Raw genomic sequence first — 17,823 nt, forward strand, 5'->3', positions numbered from 1 at the left:
TAACCAATGTTAAACTCCAGTGTCCACAGATAAGCCACAAACTAAGGTGTCTTTATGATTTTTTATTAATAAATACCTTAACAGCACCAATGATACTTGAACAATCCTGCAATGCTGTGCTCAGCAGCTGCTTGGGGACTGCAAGGAGATGTGTCCGTGTATCCAGGTATGTTTTTGTCCTTTCATGTTTGTTTGTAAACAAAGTAATCTCTTCCATACCTTTCACAGAATTGATAAAATCAATACCAAATAAGAGGAAAATGCTCATTTTAATCTATCAGCCTCTTCTGGTTGCAAGGTAATTCAGAAAGTGTACCGGAGTGCTACAATTTAAAATCACATTGCTGTGCTGCCTTTTAAAGGGTCTTCTCTTTGCATATACATGTGCACACATGTTGAAAATGAGCAGTTTGGCAACCATAAAGTTTCCATGTATCTGAAAGTATACTAACACTAAGATTTTGACAACGAAAACTGGAAAAAACTGTATTCCTATACATCAGAGTTCTGTACATTAATAAGCATTTATACAAATATAATCCACCAAATATTGGCTTCTGCATACGGTTCTGAAACATGGTGATTCATTTGCATTCCCTAATCTCCAACAATGCTAGTACTAACAGGAACAATTCAGGTTGCTTTAGCACCCACAGGGCACGTTTATTTTACAAGGTGGGTGCAGATTTCTCTCGCTGTATATGCAGTTTATTTATGAATAAATTAAGTGGTGAAGTGAAGCTTGAACAACATAGTCTGTGGTGTAGTAACATCAGCAACTGCAAGCTCCTGGCCATCCACAAGCCCCAGTTCTGAAACAGAAAAAAGAAATTTAAGTACAGCAAACACATGTGACTTGTCTTTCTTTTAAATTAAAAGAAAGTTATGAATGCCATTCCCATAAACCATAAGTATGATGAATTGAAGCTGCAAACACTTCACTAGCTAAACCAATATTCACCTAATTCAACCAGGAAACCAACAGACCTTGTAAAGAAAGAATAAAACACTGTGGAAGTGTGTTTCATTTACATCAGTTCAACTTTGTTGCAATGTTTTTCTCTGTATCTACCCATGTTTCACATTTAAGCAATTCAAAGCTCAGCCATGAGCAAACTGAGAAAGGTGTATTGTACATACAAGTATAATGAAGCACGTTCTAGTGTATAGTGCAAAAGAAAGTTAAACATGTCATAGTATAGTGCAAAATAAAGTTAAGCATGTCATAGTGAGGGATAAAACTGACTTTCTGTTTAGAGCAGTATCATGAAAATCTACACATGACAAGTGTAAGATACCTTTTAGTGTCTTGGAAAGATTTGGCCTTGTACGTTCTTCAATTGAAGCTACCGTCTGAAGAAAAACAAGTAAAGACAAGTCAAAACATTTCCTTTCAAATTCAGGAAAGTAAATTTAACTAAATTAAGATTATTAAAGATAATTATATATTCAGGTTACCTGTAAGTAAAGTGTTTTATTTCCCCCATACATAGTTGCTGTGATTGCAGGAGATTTCATTTGCCTATATATAACACATTTTAAAGAAAAACCAGACAATCAGGTAAAAATACATTTAGAAAGTGCCTTCTTGAAACACTGAACTACAAAAAATTATCAAATAAATTATAATAGATGCACACTTACAATGAAGCATTATTTGTCAAGTAATCCAAGATCTCCTGCAGCTTAGCTGATGGGGAAATCTCTATGTTTTGGGGAAGCTGGCTGCAAGCTGGACAGTTCTCCTGCACAGGAATGCATGTTACATTAGTGTTTAAAAAATGCTGCTAGTAAGGTCTCAAAACTATTTGTGTGTTTATGGGGTTTTATCTCTAGAAATATTAATACTGCTGCAAGTATTAGTGACAAAACCCAGTTCCTCATGAGGTCTGTCACTGTTTGACTGGCTCCCAACAGCAACAAAGTATTTATGAACTATAAATTTCATCTGACATAAAATCTAATACTACAAACTGCCAAATCAATTGCTGTCACAACCTCTTTTGGGGAAGATTTGCTTATGAGTCTTCTTAAGATTGTGTATCTTATTTTGTAAACCATTATTTCCCATATGACATGGGAAGTCTTCAGGATTCACTTTCAGTAAAGTCAAGCATTGTTTCTTCTGCAGGTAGTGTAGGAGGAAGCACAGCAGAAACAATTGATACTCCCATGTTGCACCAGCAGACACCAGAAACAGCTGTCTGAAGACCCTCCCTATATCAGAAGCTAGTTTTCCAAATATTAAGAAACTTTGGCTAAACATGCAAAAGTTAAATATTTATTACATACACTATGTAATAGTTTTTGGTAAACTGATGGGTAGAAGAAAAGGTTTCATTATCAGGATACCAAATAAAACATCTGTTCGTCTGCAGGTAAACAGCCCTGCTACTCTGCATGGACAGACCATCACTGTCATCACTCTTAGACCCCAGAACCACAAAAAATTTAACAGAATAGAAATTCCTACAAACTTAAAACAACACTCTGGAGAAGTAGCAGAAAAGTAACATTGTAGTTGCTGCTTTTAAAATACAATTATTCAGTGCTAGGGGTGAAGAGGTTCAATATTGGGTTTCAGAAATAGACACAAACTGTCTAAATTCAATAAAAATTGAAGTCAAGGAAACAGCCCTGCAAGACTTTAAACAGCACTAACCTTCCTCTCAGCTTCAAATGTGTGTGTGTATAATCCATCCACATCATTAAACACCAAGTAGTTGTTAAGAGGAATGTATGCACTGTAATGACAAATACGTTTGTGTTAGTATGTGCCATTATGTTAGAAATCATGTAAGCTATTAATAAGAAATGAAATACCTTGTGGCTATTTTAAAAACTTCAGTGGCACAAACAGCTGCAATGAGGAAAAAAACAAGTTTCTTCACTCTATCTCAGAACATACAGAGATATCAGTGCACAGAGATATGCCAAAAGTGACAAGAAGTAAATCAAGTACAACAATTTATAAAGAGAAAAATAAACATCTGAAGGTAGCTGGTAGTTCTATGTATTAATACCACAGATTCAGCATTAAGCTGATATACTGTGGGGTTTTTCCCCATTCTTAAATGCTTTTGATCACTCCCAGAGTCATACACAAGTTTAAAATTTATAGTCACATACTCTGTGGAAAACAGAAATGAGACCGTAAGAATAAATCAAACTCATTAAAAAAGTTCTCAATTCCAAACTGTTGCCTTACAAAACTCTAAAGTGTGTAAAGCAGAAATGAAATGAGTTCTTGTAGCATACCTGCAATTACTGCATTTGTAGAAGCTACTGCTGGAATAATTCGTTTAACCACCCCTGTGAAAACAAAACATACAGCTTTGTCTTTTCCAAGGAGGGAGAGGCAACTGAGATATGGCTTTAGCCAGAATAATTATAGAAGGGTGCACCCAAATGTACTTTAAGCATTCCAGGAGCTTCTGTAACAATAAGGTATGATGGCATGTGCTCAAGTATTTGGGCGTTTCTTTATTTTAGAAATGGATCAAACACATTGAGAAAAATAAAGTATTGCATAAAGAGAATTAATAAACTAATTCTAAAACCAAGTATTCTGTATTTACCACTGAAAATTAATTTCAAACCCAGTTCTAGTCTTGCTTAACTGGAAAAATGCAGGAAGGTAAGATACTTGAGTTTGGAATTCCTTCTGCAAGAATAGGCTTGCCAGGCTGTACTGGCATCTGTAGCCAACTCCTCTTCCATCCAGCTAAACAGCCATATACCAATACAAGGCAATATTTCTTCTGCATATAAATTTGTACACCAGAAACAAGGAGGTTCACTCTTTCTCAGGCCTGCCAAAACACGGCAAATTCCAAGTAATCTGAAGCTCCTCTGGCTTCTCATTATTGACTTGTCCCCTCCATACCTGAGAAAATATGCATAAAGCTTTTATCTTTGCCTTCTTTCTTCTATGTACTTCATAATTAAGCCACCTTCAAATGCTGAAAACCATGCTGCCATGTGCATGCATGTACCAAAAAATACTACTAGAGAAGCCAGTATGAACTGTTGCAAAGACAATGACTATCTGCAATACACTAGGGGGAATCTGAGGAACATACACAACAATCAGTTTGTCCTTTGATAGAAAGGCACACCCTGAGGTTCAAGTGTGGCATTTCAAGCTCAGCATTTCAAATGTATTCTCAGTGCTACAAGCCAACAACCAGAAATTATTACAAATTCTGGAGATGCTGTATGAGATTCTCCACTTCTTTTCTATTTGGTTAGTGTTTAAAATGCTCAATGAGTGGCAGCATTCTGCATCTGCACCTGAACAGAGGCACACACAGCAGCGAATAGAGGCTATAGTCTTATCCAGCCTAAACTGGCATAAAATGTTGTTCTTGCTAAAAGAAACAATCTAATTCTCCTACTCTTTGACCCAGCAAAAATGGTCACAGTGTAATGTAAACCGTGGAGCTGCTCCAGGCTAAAAATAAAATGGCAAAAAGAATGTTCAGTTTTGTCCCAGTTAAGTTTCTCTGATTCATCACAAATGCCTAAACATCTGATTCATCATAAAAATATTTGTGCTGGTACAGGAAACAAGCTGCTTGTTTCTGTTTTAAGATGTTAAGGGAAAAAAAGAACTATTTCTTTCTCAGCAGAGCTGCCAACTTAGTCGTAACAAACACAAAGAATGGTAATCCAGACTAATCGCAAATGCCATAAACTCAGTGAAATGCTATACCCATACCTTGGGTGAGTCTGTATGTGACACCTTTAATTTTAAATTGTGATGCTCTTTCTAATGACTTCTGGTAGATCCACTGGATATGTTCAGGGTCATCTCCATCCAACGCAACACCTTCTACAGCAGAGTTAAGAATTTATAAGTAAGTTAGTCACAAGAATTCTTCAGAAATGTTCTTTTTGTCTAAAAAAATACCTTTCATTAAGGTTAAAATGAACACCCCATTAAGCTATTAAAACTTGATACTTTAAACAAATACCTTTTCTATGAGCATTGTAAATTCTAACACATTCTATATACAAACTATCTTAACTTTGCAGATTTACAGAACTGTTAGAAGTTACATTTTGAATCAGGAAAGTCATTGTGCAGTATGACAGAGAGAAACACATGAACAAATGTGGAACTTGAAAGCGAGTCTGAGCAGAGAAAATCCATCACCAGCTCAGAGGAACCTCAGAATGACTACAGCAAAGGTAGGATTGTTCTATTAAAAGTAGCTATGTATACCTAGCTCCAAATAAATCAGTTAAAAGGAGAAATGTCAGTTTAGCACCAGTGCAATATACTCATTACCTCCAAAAGGTTGCTCCTTGGGCCACTGCAATATCCTGACATACTCAATACAGTGCTCTGGTAGCCTGGGCATAGACGCAATTGTACACATGGGAAAATTGACCTGGTGTGGGCAGGGGAGGAAAACCAGGAAAAAGTGTGTAATACATTATGTATAGTGCTAGGAAAAGAAATAAGCTAATCAGAGGAATATCAAGAAAGGAAGTATCACTGGTTGTAATTACCTGTGGTGGGTAAAGCTCAAGCGTGCATTCAACACAGGCTGTCATACCAGGAATAATCACGCGAACATTTCCTTTAAAACCTTCTGTCCCTCCATCGATTAAAGGTATGATGGAACTTGGATCCAGTACACCATCTTCATAGTGTAAAAATGACATCTAATGAATAAATGGGGGGAGGGAGGGGGATTGTTGGATTTTGGTTTTCCAAACAAGTTGCAGGGAGGAAAACAAAAACCCCCTAAAAATTTTATTCTTAATAGTACACCACAAGGCTGAATGCTTAATATACAGTTTATTTTAAGAGTACATAGTGGGTAAGACACTAGTTATCAGTGCATAGGACTTGATCAACCACCTTCACCCTCCTCCTCCCTTACCCCTTAGGATTTGGGGGTTTAATTCTTGGTTTGTTGTTTTGTTGGGTTTTTTTGTTTTGTTTTGTAGATACTGGTAAATACTCAAGCCTTCTACTACTGTGTAGCACCAGGGCTCTAAAAGATGACGTTTACAAGTTGCAGCACGGTAAGTACTGTTTGGCTAATGAGAAAAACCCAAACGTTCACAATGAGAGCATCCACACAAGCTGTGGAACTTCCTTTCTTATGCTTTTCAAAAGCTGACTGCACAAGGCCACACAAATGTGAACTAAATTTGAAACTACGCCTGCAGGGCACTGCACAAATGTTATCTAACACTTCTCAAGAAAAAGGCAGCTAAGAAAACATGCATTTTATCCTGTTCACAAAGACAAAAGAAAACAGAAGTAGATACAGAAAGCTGAATTTTCAACAGCCCTCATTTCATTTTAATGACACATTCTACACAAAACTGTTCAATTCTAGCTAGCTATACTCAAACAATAACTAGGGTTTAAAAAAGACTGAAGAAAAAAGACTTTAAAAAGACTGAAGACTTTACCAGCATGCCGTTTATCCATCTTCTGGCAATTATAGAGTCCAGCCCACAAACAATAATATGAAATTCTAGAGAGAAAAAGAGTCTATTATTTAAAGTCCACACTAAATCATACTTCTTAAGACAAGCAAAATATTCTGTTCGTAACTATCTCCCTTAGATTCCCTATGCTACAGATGCATTTGTTTATTTCATAGAATCACAGAATAGTTAGGGTTGGAAAGGAACTTAAGATCATCTAGTTCCAAACCCCCTGCCATGGGCAGGGACACCTCACACTAAACCATGTCACTCAAGGCTTTGTCCAGCCTGGCCCTGAACACCACCAGGGATGAAGCATTCAAAACTTCCATGGGCAACCCATTCCAGGGCCTCACCACCCTAACAGTAAAGAATTTCTTCCTTATATCCAATCTAAGCTTCCCCTGTTTAAGTTTTAACCCGTTACCCCTTGTCCTATCACTACAGTCCTTAATGAATAGTCCCTCCCCAGCATCCCTGTAGGCCCCCTTCAGATACTGGAAGGCTTCTATGAGGTCTCCATGAAGCCTTCTGTTCTCCAGGATGAACAGCCCCAACTTTCTCAGCCTGTCTTCACATGGGAGGTGCTCTAGTCCCTCGATCATCCTTGTGGCCCTCCTCTGGACTTGTTCCAACAGTTCCATGTCCTTTTTATGTTGAGGACACCAGAACTGCACACAATACTCCAAGTTGAGGTCTCACAAGAGCAGAGTAGAGGGGCAGGATCCCCTCCTTCGCCCTGCTGGTCATGCTCCTTTTGATGCAGCCCAGGATATAGTTGGCTTTCTGGGTTGCAAGAGCACACTGAAGCCAGCTCATATTATGTTTCTCATCGAACAACACCCCCGAGTCCTTCTCCGCAGGGCTGCTCTGAATCTCTTCTCTGCCCAACCTGTAGCTGTGCCTGGGATTGCTCAGACTCATGTGCAGAACCTTGCACTTGGCATGGTTAAACTTCATAAGGCTGGCATCAGCACACCTCACAAGCATATCAAGGTCCTTTTGGATGGCATTCCTTCCCTCCAGCGTATCAACCAAACCAATACTTCATACTTCTACTTCCAGTATACTATAGAAGACTAAAGTAGTTAGCTAACCACCAGGAAAAGTGGTTAGACAGCAGCAACAACTGCCAGATTTCCCTAAAGGACCAGTGTGTGTTTGGCAGGGAAACAAATACCACTTACGTCGATAGAAGCTTTCATCCATGTCTTGAATCTTTTTAAAATATCTGAATGTAAGCCCAGTAAAGGAATATATTTATAAAGTAGATGAGTTTACTGTTTTCTATTTGCTACCATAAAGCAAAAACATTGTCTAATTTGTCACTATTTGTTATAAAAAGTAGCATATAAAATTAAGATTGAAAATTCCCACAGCTGAATCTGTGGCATCTGAAAAAAACCCCAAAAGTAAGGGACATAACAGTTCACAGAGGAGGAAGCTCAGCAGACAAACTAGGAAGCTCTAAACATGTGCTCTCACAAAGTCCTGTATCAGTAAGTGCTGCTCCATGTTTATAAACTAATGTCTGCTACCAGTACATACTCAAAAGACTGATGAATAAACCTCATACTTTAATATTTCAGTGAAAATTTGAATACTGTATTTGAATAAGAAGACTCAATAGAAGGAAACATATAAAAAAGTTTCTTAAAGCTTAGTCTTCCTTCCTCAAGGCATACTTCCTGTATGCCAATGTCACTGAGAAAGAATTCCTAATCACCAGCTGAATGAATCTGTTCCTTATTGTACGAAAAAGAGAGGACAGCAGCAAATTACTTTAGATAGTGTTACCACCTAGAGTTTTCTAGGTTTTTGAAGCTTTCAGGGCTACTACTTCTCTACAAAAGGATACGCTACGACAGCACAGTTGGGAATGCGGTTGTTTAGGAATTCTGCTGCAACTTCTGCTTTTGGTCGCCCAACATCCTTCGGACTGGGAAGAAACCAAGCAATTTCAAACATATTTTTTCGTAGATTCAATCTTTCCAGACTCTATGCATTGCCATACAGAATTAAATGACTAATTGTTACTGGAGGACGATTTATTGATATGGATAGTATCACATACAATAGAAAAGTTTGGGTTGGAAGGGACCTTCAAGAGACATCTAGTCCAACCCCCTGCAATAAGCAGGGACATTAAACTAAATCAAGTTGTCCTAATCAAGGCATCCCTGTAAAGCATCAGATATAAGAACCTGTTATTTAAATATGTCCATGTACCTATAGTTACTAGTACCAAAACCATGCAATTTTTCATTTAGCTTGGAAGAAAAGGGCACCAGAAAGATTGATATGTCAATCTGTGTGCATTATTCTTTGGTGTCACTTTTTCATTAGTCATTAGCTGTATCTGAATGGTAAGGAATCTATGTTAATTTTCTTCACACCACAGATACCTGAACAAGAATGAATCATACACAACATTTAGTTAATTATGAATATTATTGTGATATGAAAGTTCAGTAACCTTTATTTGTTCAACCAAAATAATGATCATATTCACATATTTTAAGTACATTTAAAAAAACAAAGGTTGAATAGTGAAAATATCACTTACCGAAACAGAAACTGTCGGTTCAGATTAGAAACATCTATAGTATCCATGTCAATAACATGGATGTGTCTGAAGCCAGACAGTGCCTGTGAAAAGAGAGTGTAAACTTCATTTAACAGGAAATTAAACACTTACAGTGCTCCAAAATTCATTCCACATGCCAAAGAAACAACATTTGGAGATACAAACTTATTTGCTCTTCATTCCCTGTGCAGATAGGTATATCGTTGTTCTTTGTTAAAAGAATATCCTTTGTTGGGTTAGTAATGCTGATGTTTACACATATGGAATTAGCTGCTTTTCAATGATCAAAGACAACGTTCTATTGAGCAAAATACTGCTTTATGCCAGTCATAACACAAGGAAGCCAACAGTATGCTGATCCATAAGGGGAATTTGCAGTATTCCCTCACAACTGGAGTAAATCAAAAGCCCTTATTATGAGGAAAAAAAGTGCAGAATTTAAAGAAATACCATTGCTTGGCAGGAAGAGAAAACCAAAGTTTAATTCCTCTAAAATGTTAATGTTCTCAACATTCAGTATTTTCACAGTTGGCATAAATGAGTCTGGCATATCCACCTTCAAATCACTGTTCAAAATAAGCCAATGCAAACACATAAAGTTCTTTCCCTATCAAAGAACACGCTGAACCTCTGGCAGAGGTTCTGCCTGATCTCTGTTTGCATGCAGTCCATCACCAAACTGGGCAAGTAACTTTGAATTAGAATTGTCTTAAAACTGGACTGCAGGTCTGGTCTGATAAAATAATAATGTCTGTCAGACACAGAGAAACTATGTGAGCTGTAGCTGAAGTGAAATAAATTATGTAAAACACTGGGTTTTGAGATTGTAAATGTGTTGTGATGTTCTGAAAGTGACTTAAAAAAATTCAAGTCCTGTACCTTATGCGTTTTCCTTTAAGACCCAATCTTGTTATATAATAAAGACTTTCAGACTTTACATTTTACATTTTCTGAATAAAGAGAGCCACCTCATGCACAATAAGCATTGAAAATGCTGTACTGGGAAACTGATTAAACAAGTGAACAACAGGACTGAAGTCCTCCAGAATAGAAACTGATTCCATAAGAAAAGCAGCAAGACTCTCTCTGTTCTACTGGATACCCTTGACACAGAGCAATCATTTTGTTTCCTTGATAAATGTTCAGCTTTTGTTCAATATTATTAAAGCAGACTTGAAGAGCATGCTAAAAAGAAGAGTGAGCCTGGGGCATCAGGACATACAGTCTTTATAAAGCTTAGATTCATTGTCAAAGATACATGAATACGTGTGAACAGAATCTAGATTTGCTTATTGTTCTGAAAATCATAAAAATAAATCATGGTAACTTAAAACTGTATTGATGGGAAATATGCACACACAGCAGACTTATGAAGTTCCTTATTACGTACAAATCCTCCATCTCAACAAGCTGTCAACAGATGGAATTTGTTATGTCTCAACACATAAAACAGGAGCTCTGTGAAGAAGTTAAATTCACCAAGACTAAATTCCCAAAGAAAGAATACTGTCTTGGAGCTGTCATAGTCTCTCCAAGTAAAATCTTGCTCAAGCATTGCAGCAGCAAACCAGCAACCAGAATAAGAGCACATATAAGTGCTGGAACTGTAAAACCCCTAAGTTAATGGATCTGGGATGCCTGGCTTTAAATGAGGCTATTGATTTATCAAGGATCTCAAGCCTGGTGGAAGCATGTGTAAATACTGAACTAGCAGTACATAAATTCTATAGTAAAGTGGACTAATGCACAACTGTTAGCATAAATTAAGGAATTTATTTTATGATAAGTTATTATAGCAATCCACACATTTTCCATGGAATGCGTAAGGATAGAAATTCTTCTCATTATATACAACCATAAAAATGTACAGTATTAGTCTAAGCTATCAAACTCAAACAGTATGGTAACAGTGACACATTGATAAATATGTGTGCCTGTGAGGATAAAAACATTTATAAGATAATTAAAGTCATACACATTTATTGGGTGAATATCTGACTGCACACGATCCCATAACTGCATTTTATATGCTTAAAAACTGCTTTTTGAAACACATAGTCATCATGAACTAACACCACAGTAAGAAAACTACAGAATACCTTCTGGTAATCCATACACCAAGGAAGAACTGTAATATTCCTTCTCTCTTCTTACACTATTATCTATTTCTCCTTAGCCATTTCCAACAGGATTGCATCTTGGTCTGGCTCAAAAAAGCTGCCATTATATAGGCTGAATTCAGCCATACGTATGTCCCTCTGAGGGAAAAGGGTCTGCAGACAACCTCCAATTTACTGATCCTGAGAAACTGGAAAACCTGAGAGACAGTGTTCAGGAAAGCCAAATGGATTCCAGAGTTGTGAAGGTCACCACAGACAGTCTGGCTCTACCCATCTCACTATGAAACAACATAAATAATTCCAGCAATTCAAACCTCACTTTGAATCCAAAAAATGTAAAATAAAATGGAATTAAGTTCAACTATGACTGTTAATACTAAACATTGTACCAGCTACTTAACGGCAGTTTAAAGCATCACTTTTCATCTGAAAAGATGTATTTTAGCTAGTACCAGGATACTGGGAAGATAATAACTTACTGCTGAAACCAGGACACCATCATATCCTAAACATCACTTCCTTGTATCATTACCAGCCAGTTTGTTCTTAGTTTATTTCATCTTCCTGGATCCGGTAATTAGGGAAAATTGCCAACACTGGACCATATCTAAGGCTGCAAGTGAACTTTGTCTGCACTTCACAAAGAGCACCATGTTGTCCTTCATGACAAGGTTTAGGATATCCAAGTAACACGCAACATATTAGACTACCACCTTTTAAGCTTTCTCTCAAGGTGCATTCTTCAAGTTTATTGTCTGTGTCATCACATATTTTATATATTTTGATCAGAACTTAGAGATTTAGTAGCTACATACAATCAAAAACGACAAATTAACAAAGTAGAAAATATAACTTACTCAAGGAAAAAAGACTGTAAGACACAAAGGATGAAAATTGAGTAATTACCAGGTTTTTCAGGAGTTCGCATCCTAATCCTCCTGCTCCAATAACCAGCACTTTACATGTGTTCAACAAAAAATCAAGAGCCTGTGGAAAATATAAAACAAAATATTAATACAATAAATATGAAAAAGCACATTTTGCCCTTTACTTCATAACCCTTATAAATGAGTTACTGTACATTTTCAGTGCCTAATAAGAGTTTCACATAAAACAACTTCTGTCAGTGAAAAAGTTTGTGCTTGCAGGGCTAATTACACATCAGACTTTTAACGTGTTGTTGAGTTCACACAACTTCTAAATTCCAGCTTACAGAAAAGCAAGACCTTTATTGTATCATTATTCTCTTCATATTAATTTTGGCCATGAAAAAGCAAGTTCCACCTTTATTTTTCCATTTAAGGAGATGATATTCTCTTCCTCCAAATATTTTACTGATATAAAATATCCCTCTGCCTCTGGGAGTTCCCCAGCATGTAGAAGACACTGGAGTTCAAAGCCCATGACGGGGAGATCAAAGATATCGCGCTGGGCCCTGACAACAAGGTGGTGACAGCAGGATTGGACTTCCAGTGCTGCGTGTGGCAGCAGGACCAGCTGGTGATGGGGCTGTGCTGGAGCGAGAAGCTGTGCGGCATCCCTGACAACGCTTACTGCTACCAGGCCTGCCAGTCTGGGGCAGTGGAGGACAATGCTGGGACACTGCTGCTTGACACTGCTCCACAAATGGGAGGGCTGCCCCCCACCCTGCTATCTGACCAAGTGGGATGGGAACAGCTTCCTGCCACTGCTCACCCAGCCCTATGGCACTGAGGTCATCTCCTGCCTCTGCGTGACTCAGGTACCTTTCTGGGACTAGGCACAGTGACAGGCTCATTCACATTTGCCATCCACACCACCTTCTCACTGCAGAGGTTGCACTATGTGAAGGAGGCCCATTGCATCATGGTGACAGAAATGGCTTTTGTCCCTGAGAGCCAGTATGGATGGGAGCTGCTGGCAGGGAATGAGGGTGCCCTGCTCAGCATGGCTGTTGACAGCCACTGCAAGCTGCACCTTCTGCCCAGCCGACACTCTCATTGTCTGGCTGCTGCTGCTGCTGTGTGCTGGGCTCATTGTGGCTGCCATCCTGATGCTGTAACTCACCTTCCCGGGCTTCCTGTAGACCCCTGGCCCAGGATGGGCACCTGGGGATGGGCAGACTGCCGGGCTGCGACCACCCCCGGCAGACTGTGAAGAGGATGAGGGACCAGCCTCGGTGCTGGCGCTTGGGTTGTGAACAGGGGAGCCCAGGGACGGTGCTGGCAGCCATGTGGAGCAGGCCCCAGCAAAGAGGGTTCCGCCTGCCCCACCACCACTATGAAAACTGGAGGGTGAAAAACCTAATTTTTTGGGGGGGTTTTTTGTTTTTTTTTTGTCCCTGCCCATGGCAGGAGGGTTGGAAATTGATGATCTTAAGGTCCTTTCCAACCCTAACTATTCTATTCTTTGCTTCTATATAACACAAAATAAATATAAACAGACAAACAACATTGCTGGCCCAAAAAGAACTGATTTTTTAACTATATAACTGCTTTCAGTGGATTGTTCTACTAGACCCCAGTATCAAACTAGTGAATAATGGAACAGTACATTAAAAAGGTAACAATAAAATACATTCAGCTGTAAGCTCTGAATCAAAATGTACCAAGTAAGGAAAGCAGAAGAAATATATTAAACAGTCTAGATTTTGATTTTCCCTACTAAACATCTTTCCCAATTCTTTAAGTATTCATATTAACCTCAATTCCTTAAGTACAAGAAATACTTTACTGCATCTAATTCCTTAAAAACAGAGAGACAAATGCTGTTATTTCTCATGTGAAACTCAAAAGACAGAGCATAATTCATATGCTGTTATACATTTTTATATACGATGACAGCAAGCTTTGAGTTGACAGTATACAATTCAGAAACACAAGCTTATGAAAAGAATACAAGTTCTTCTAGAACCATAATGTTCAACTGATTAAACACAAGCTTCTCATGCACTTTTAGTATTCATACACAGCTGGTGATCAATTAATGAAACTTTACATTAGTTTGTAACACACACTACAGATTTATTTAAAGTGTTTCTCACTTGAGTGCCTGGCTCGAAATCAGGATGTGTGAATGGTCCAGATCGCTCGAGAAACTTCCTTACATGGTTCCAGCGACCTTCCCAGTCTCCAGTGTCCCCACACCCACCATCAACAGCCATTCTGCACAGAACACAGTAAATTCAGCTGCAAAATCATAGAGAAAAAGCCACACCTCCAAAATGTTTTATTTCTTTATATAGCTTTAAAATACCTAAATTATTGACCATTCATACAAATGCATCTGCATATTCTTTAAGCACATAAGTTATGCACATGAACATTTGTATGAGTGGGTTTTATTCGTAGAGCTAGAAAGCAATAATACAAATATGCATAGAGGGGAAAACCACAGGCATTTCAATAAACCCCAGATTCTGCTTTTACTAGTAAAAGTTGACCTGAAGTGAAAAAAGGGTCTAGCCTTTTTGCTTTCATTCCCCTCATATTTAAAGAGGACACAGAGAAAGAGGTTGTCCCTTTAGATTTTGAGGGTGTCAAGTCCTGTATCCTTTTTTTGACAGTTTTTTGAAGTTCATAAATCATATTTAGAACTATCAGTGTGTAACTACAATTGTGAGGCACTGAATAAGTAACAGTAAAATGCTTCAACACTGGCCTCTGAGTCTTCACAGTTAATTTAAATGAGTGTTACCAAAAGTAAGAATCTACCCTTTTTTCTGCTTTTGCAGGTCACTTTTAACAGTACATAAATTTGAACTCTTCAGAGACTTATTGGAATAGTTCAGCATCAGCTCTCATAAGCAACTAACATAAGATCATCACCTACGCAGAACAAGCCCTTTCTTAAAGCACACTTCCCTTTTTAAATAGGAGCACCACTCAGTGTGTATGTACAATTACATTCTATGTTAATAAAAAACTAAGCTTGTTACAAAAGAGCTCACGAAGTATGAAAGGTTGTGTCATCGTTGATAAGGTGCATTATTTGCTTCCTCCTCTGAATAGGAAGAACACTCAGATCAGTAACTGTTGGGTAATGTTTAGAATTTATTATTACTTCCTGGCGACTTATCTCAGAAGGAAAATGTAGTAAAAACACGTAGACAATGAGTGCCTTTATCCTCACAGAATTCAGAAGATGGACAACACAGTGTGTCCAGAGTAATTTTAATTTACAGGCAATTAGTTTTGCAAGAATTTCAGTAACAGGGAAAACTTCATTAAACTGCAGGAATAAAATACATCATAATTGCCTGTGTTTTGACTGCAGACTGAACTCATTCCTCATTAACTGCTGGCTTCAGGTAAGCTACTGAATTAACAGCTGAAGATCTAAACCATTTATTTCAGATCATAAAGGTCTTTTGACCTCTGACTTGCACTTCTGAATCTTCCCCAGTTTCCACAATAAGGTGAAAATACACATATTTCACATCATGGGAGATAGTGTGAATAGATACAGCATTCCCTCTGCTGAACCCTGGGCTCATCTGTTTGCAGGATACATTAAGCACTGTCTTATACAAATAAAATGGGCAGATACACATCACAATTGCTTCTACGGATTATATAATAATTCTTAACTTTTCTGGAAACAAGTGCAGAAGCAGTGCTTGGTGACATTAACTTTTTTTATCCTTTTATATAGTCCATATAAACAGCTATTAAGCAGTAGTACTCCCTTTAGATGTGCTTTTCCTTTACAAGTGATAAAATGGCAAGCTCTAGGTTTGTTTTTGTGATTACACTACAGTCTGTTTTTTTACAGGGATGGACATCATGGAGATCTCAAAAACTTCAGTAACTCCACCTGAGATTTTGTGTTTAACTTCAGAAACAGGTTTCTAAAGTGTTTATGCTGGTGTTGTTACAGCATTACCAGGTATCTGTTATGAGAGCTTAGCAAAATTCTCATTTATTTCATCGAATTACTTTAATTTAACAATTTGTTTAATATATCAGAGCAGCACAGTGCTTATATTGCTTTAGGCTCACTTTCCCGTCCCATCTCCAAGGCTCCACGTGTATGAGGGACTTGGCATGCACCCCTCCCCATCCGACATGCACAGGGATTTTTGTGACCCTCACCCCAACACACACATGCACTGCCTGTGAGTTCACTGCTCAGACAGGCAGAGATCTGCTTTGTGATCTCTGGGAAGAGGGACACAAGCAGATGGAAGGGAACAGTTAAGGGATGGAAGCAGATGAGGTTAAAGATTACTGAACATTCGTTTTCAAGGCTGTTAAGACAGATGCATAGAATTTAGGGTTTTAATAAGCAGAGGCAACGGTTCTGCAGCCTGAACTTTTAATTTTCAGCCAAGATTTAGTCACCTGCTTCTAGCCTAGAGACCCTCCCCATGTCCCTGACAGGCAATGCAGCTCTTCCCACTCCTGTCACAAAGCTCTCCAGCACACCAGCCTTTACTCATGCCAAGCTCCAAGCCCGCGATTCCCATCCCCACTCCGGGTGAGCCCCTTGGTCCTCTCCCCAGGTAGATTCCTCTTCCCCAGTCCTTGCTATTCAAGCGCCCTTTCGCGTCCCCTTTCCTCATCCTGGCCTTTCTAACACCTCTCCTCCGGCTCCCTTCACCCGTGGGGCCCCGGGCCGCTCACGCACGGTCGCCCCAGCCAGCGCCTCTCCATCGGGCCCCACAGCTAACCCGCAGCCTCCTCCCAGCCCACACCTCTCCTGCGGGGCTGCGGCTCATCCTGACCTACCAGCCACCCCTCAGCAAGCGCTGCCTGCCCCTGCCCCGGGCCGGGAGCCCGCTCGCCCGCAGCCCCGCACTAACCCATCCGCCAGCAGCTCCTCTAGCCTCCTTCTTTTCTTCTCCCTAAAAGAGAGAGAATAAAAGAAGGGTCAGTATCGCGCTACAGAGACCGGGGAGGAGAGAGAGGGGACCCCGGAGCCCACCCGTCCCCGGGAAGCGGGGAAAGGGGCGGCCAAGCACACACATACAGGGCACTTACGGTTCTCCGCTATCCGCCATATTTCCCTCTGCTTCCCACGTTGCTCCGCGGCGCCCCAATGGGCGGTGCTTCCCCAGCGCGCAGCCGCACTTGCTGGCCTAGAGAGTCGGGAAGGGGGACAGAGCGCCCTGGGCGCCATGGCAACCGGAGGGGTACCCCCCGGGCCCCGAGGTACGGAGCGGGCAGCCCAAGCCACACCTGCCCCACGCCGCCACTTCCCTCCCTCCATCCTTCTGTCCCAGGCGCCTGGCCCCGGGTCCCCACGGCTCTCCCGACGCCCATATCCCCTGTGCTTCCCGGGAGGTCGGGACGGCATCCCCAGGGACAAAGCGTGTGTGATGGTCGCGGAGCATTAAAGCCCATGGGAAGACCGAAGACCGAAAGCGGCCTCTGCCTGGCCGGGTGACTCCTGCACCCGAGCTGCGTTATCCAATAGCTTTCGCCTCGCAGCGCTCCCCGGGCAGAGTCTGATCCATGGGCTGCATCAACCAGAGCCTGCACGCAGAAGCCTGGGGTCCCACAGCCAATGCAAGGAGTGACCCCTGAGCGCTGGGTGGGAGCAGATGGGCCGGTGGAGCGTGAAAGCACTGAAGGAGCAACTGTTCTGCATGGACTGGTGGGGTTCAAGCCACTGTGGCTGCTGGCAGTGACCCTCCTCTTCAAAGCCAGAGGGTTTAGGGCCCAATCCTCCTATCACAGAACC

The 17,823-nt window shown here is 40.1% G+C and overlaps 1 protein-coding gene across 3 annotated transcripts; it reads right to left on the reverse strand.

Moving 5' to 3' along the window:
* Positions 1-47: 47 nt before the first annotated feature.
* Positions 48-17,225, reverse strand: UBA3 (ubiquitin like modifier activating enzyme 3). Of its 3 annotated transcripts, none has more exons than XM_005149407.4 (18): positions 17,121-17,225; positions 16,943-16,984; positions 14,183-14,303; positions 12,067-12,147; positions 9,020-9,102; positions 8,312-8,392; positions 7,641-7,684; positions 6,436-6,500; positions 5,518-5,673; positions 5,294-5,396; positions 4,721-4,834; positions 3,259-3,312; positions 2,824-2,860; positions 2,663-2,744; positions 1,645-1,745; positions 1,459-1,522; positions 1,299-1,353; positions 48-812 (listed from the first exon to the last, which is right to left on the reverse strand). In XM_005149407.4, the coding sequence occupies exons 1-18, from the start codon at positions 17,138-17,140 to the stop codon at positions 724-726; spliced, it is 1,392 nt and encodes a 463-aa protein (XP_005149464.1). In that variant the 5' UTR covers positions 17,141-17,225; the 3' UTR covers positions 48-723. The 3 variants fall into 3 exon arrangements, with proteins under 3 accessions (XP_005149464.1, XP_030905095.1, XP_005149463.1); XM_031049235.2 differs by having other exon boundaries at positions 17,110-17,141; XM_005149406.4 differs by lacking the exon at positions 16,943-16,984 and having other exon boundaries at positions 17,121-17,186.
* Between the last annotated feature and the right edge of the window lie 598 nt (positions 17,226-17,823).

The sequence above is a fragment of the Melopsittacus undulatus genome, chromosome 9 (assembly GCF_012275295.1).
Source record: "Melopsittacus undulatus isolate bMelUnd1 chromosome 9, bMelUnd1.mat.Z, whole genome shotgun sequence".
Taxonomy (NCBI): domain Eukaryota; kingdom Metazoa; phylum Chordata; class Aves; order Psittaciformes; family Psittaculidae; genus Melopsittacus; species Melopsittacus undulatus.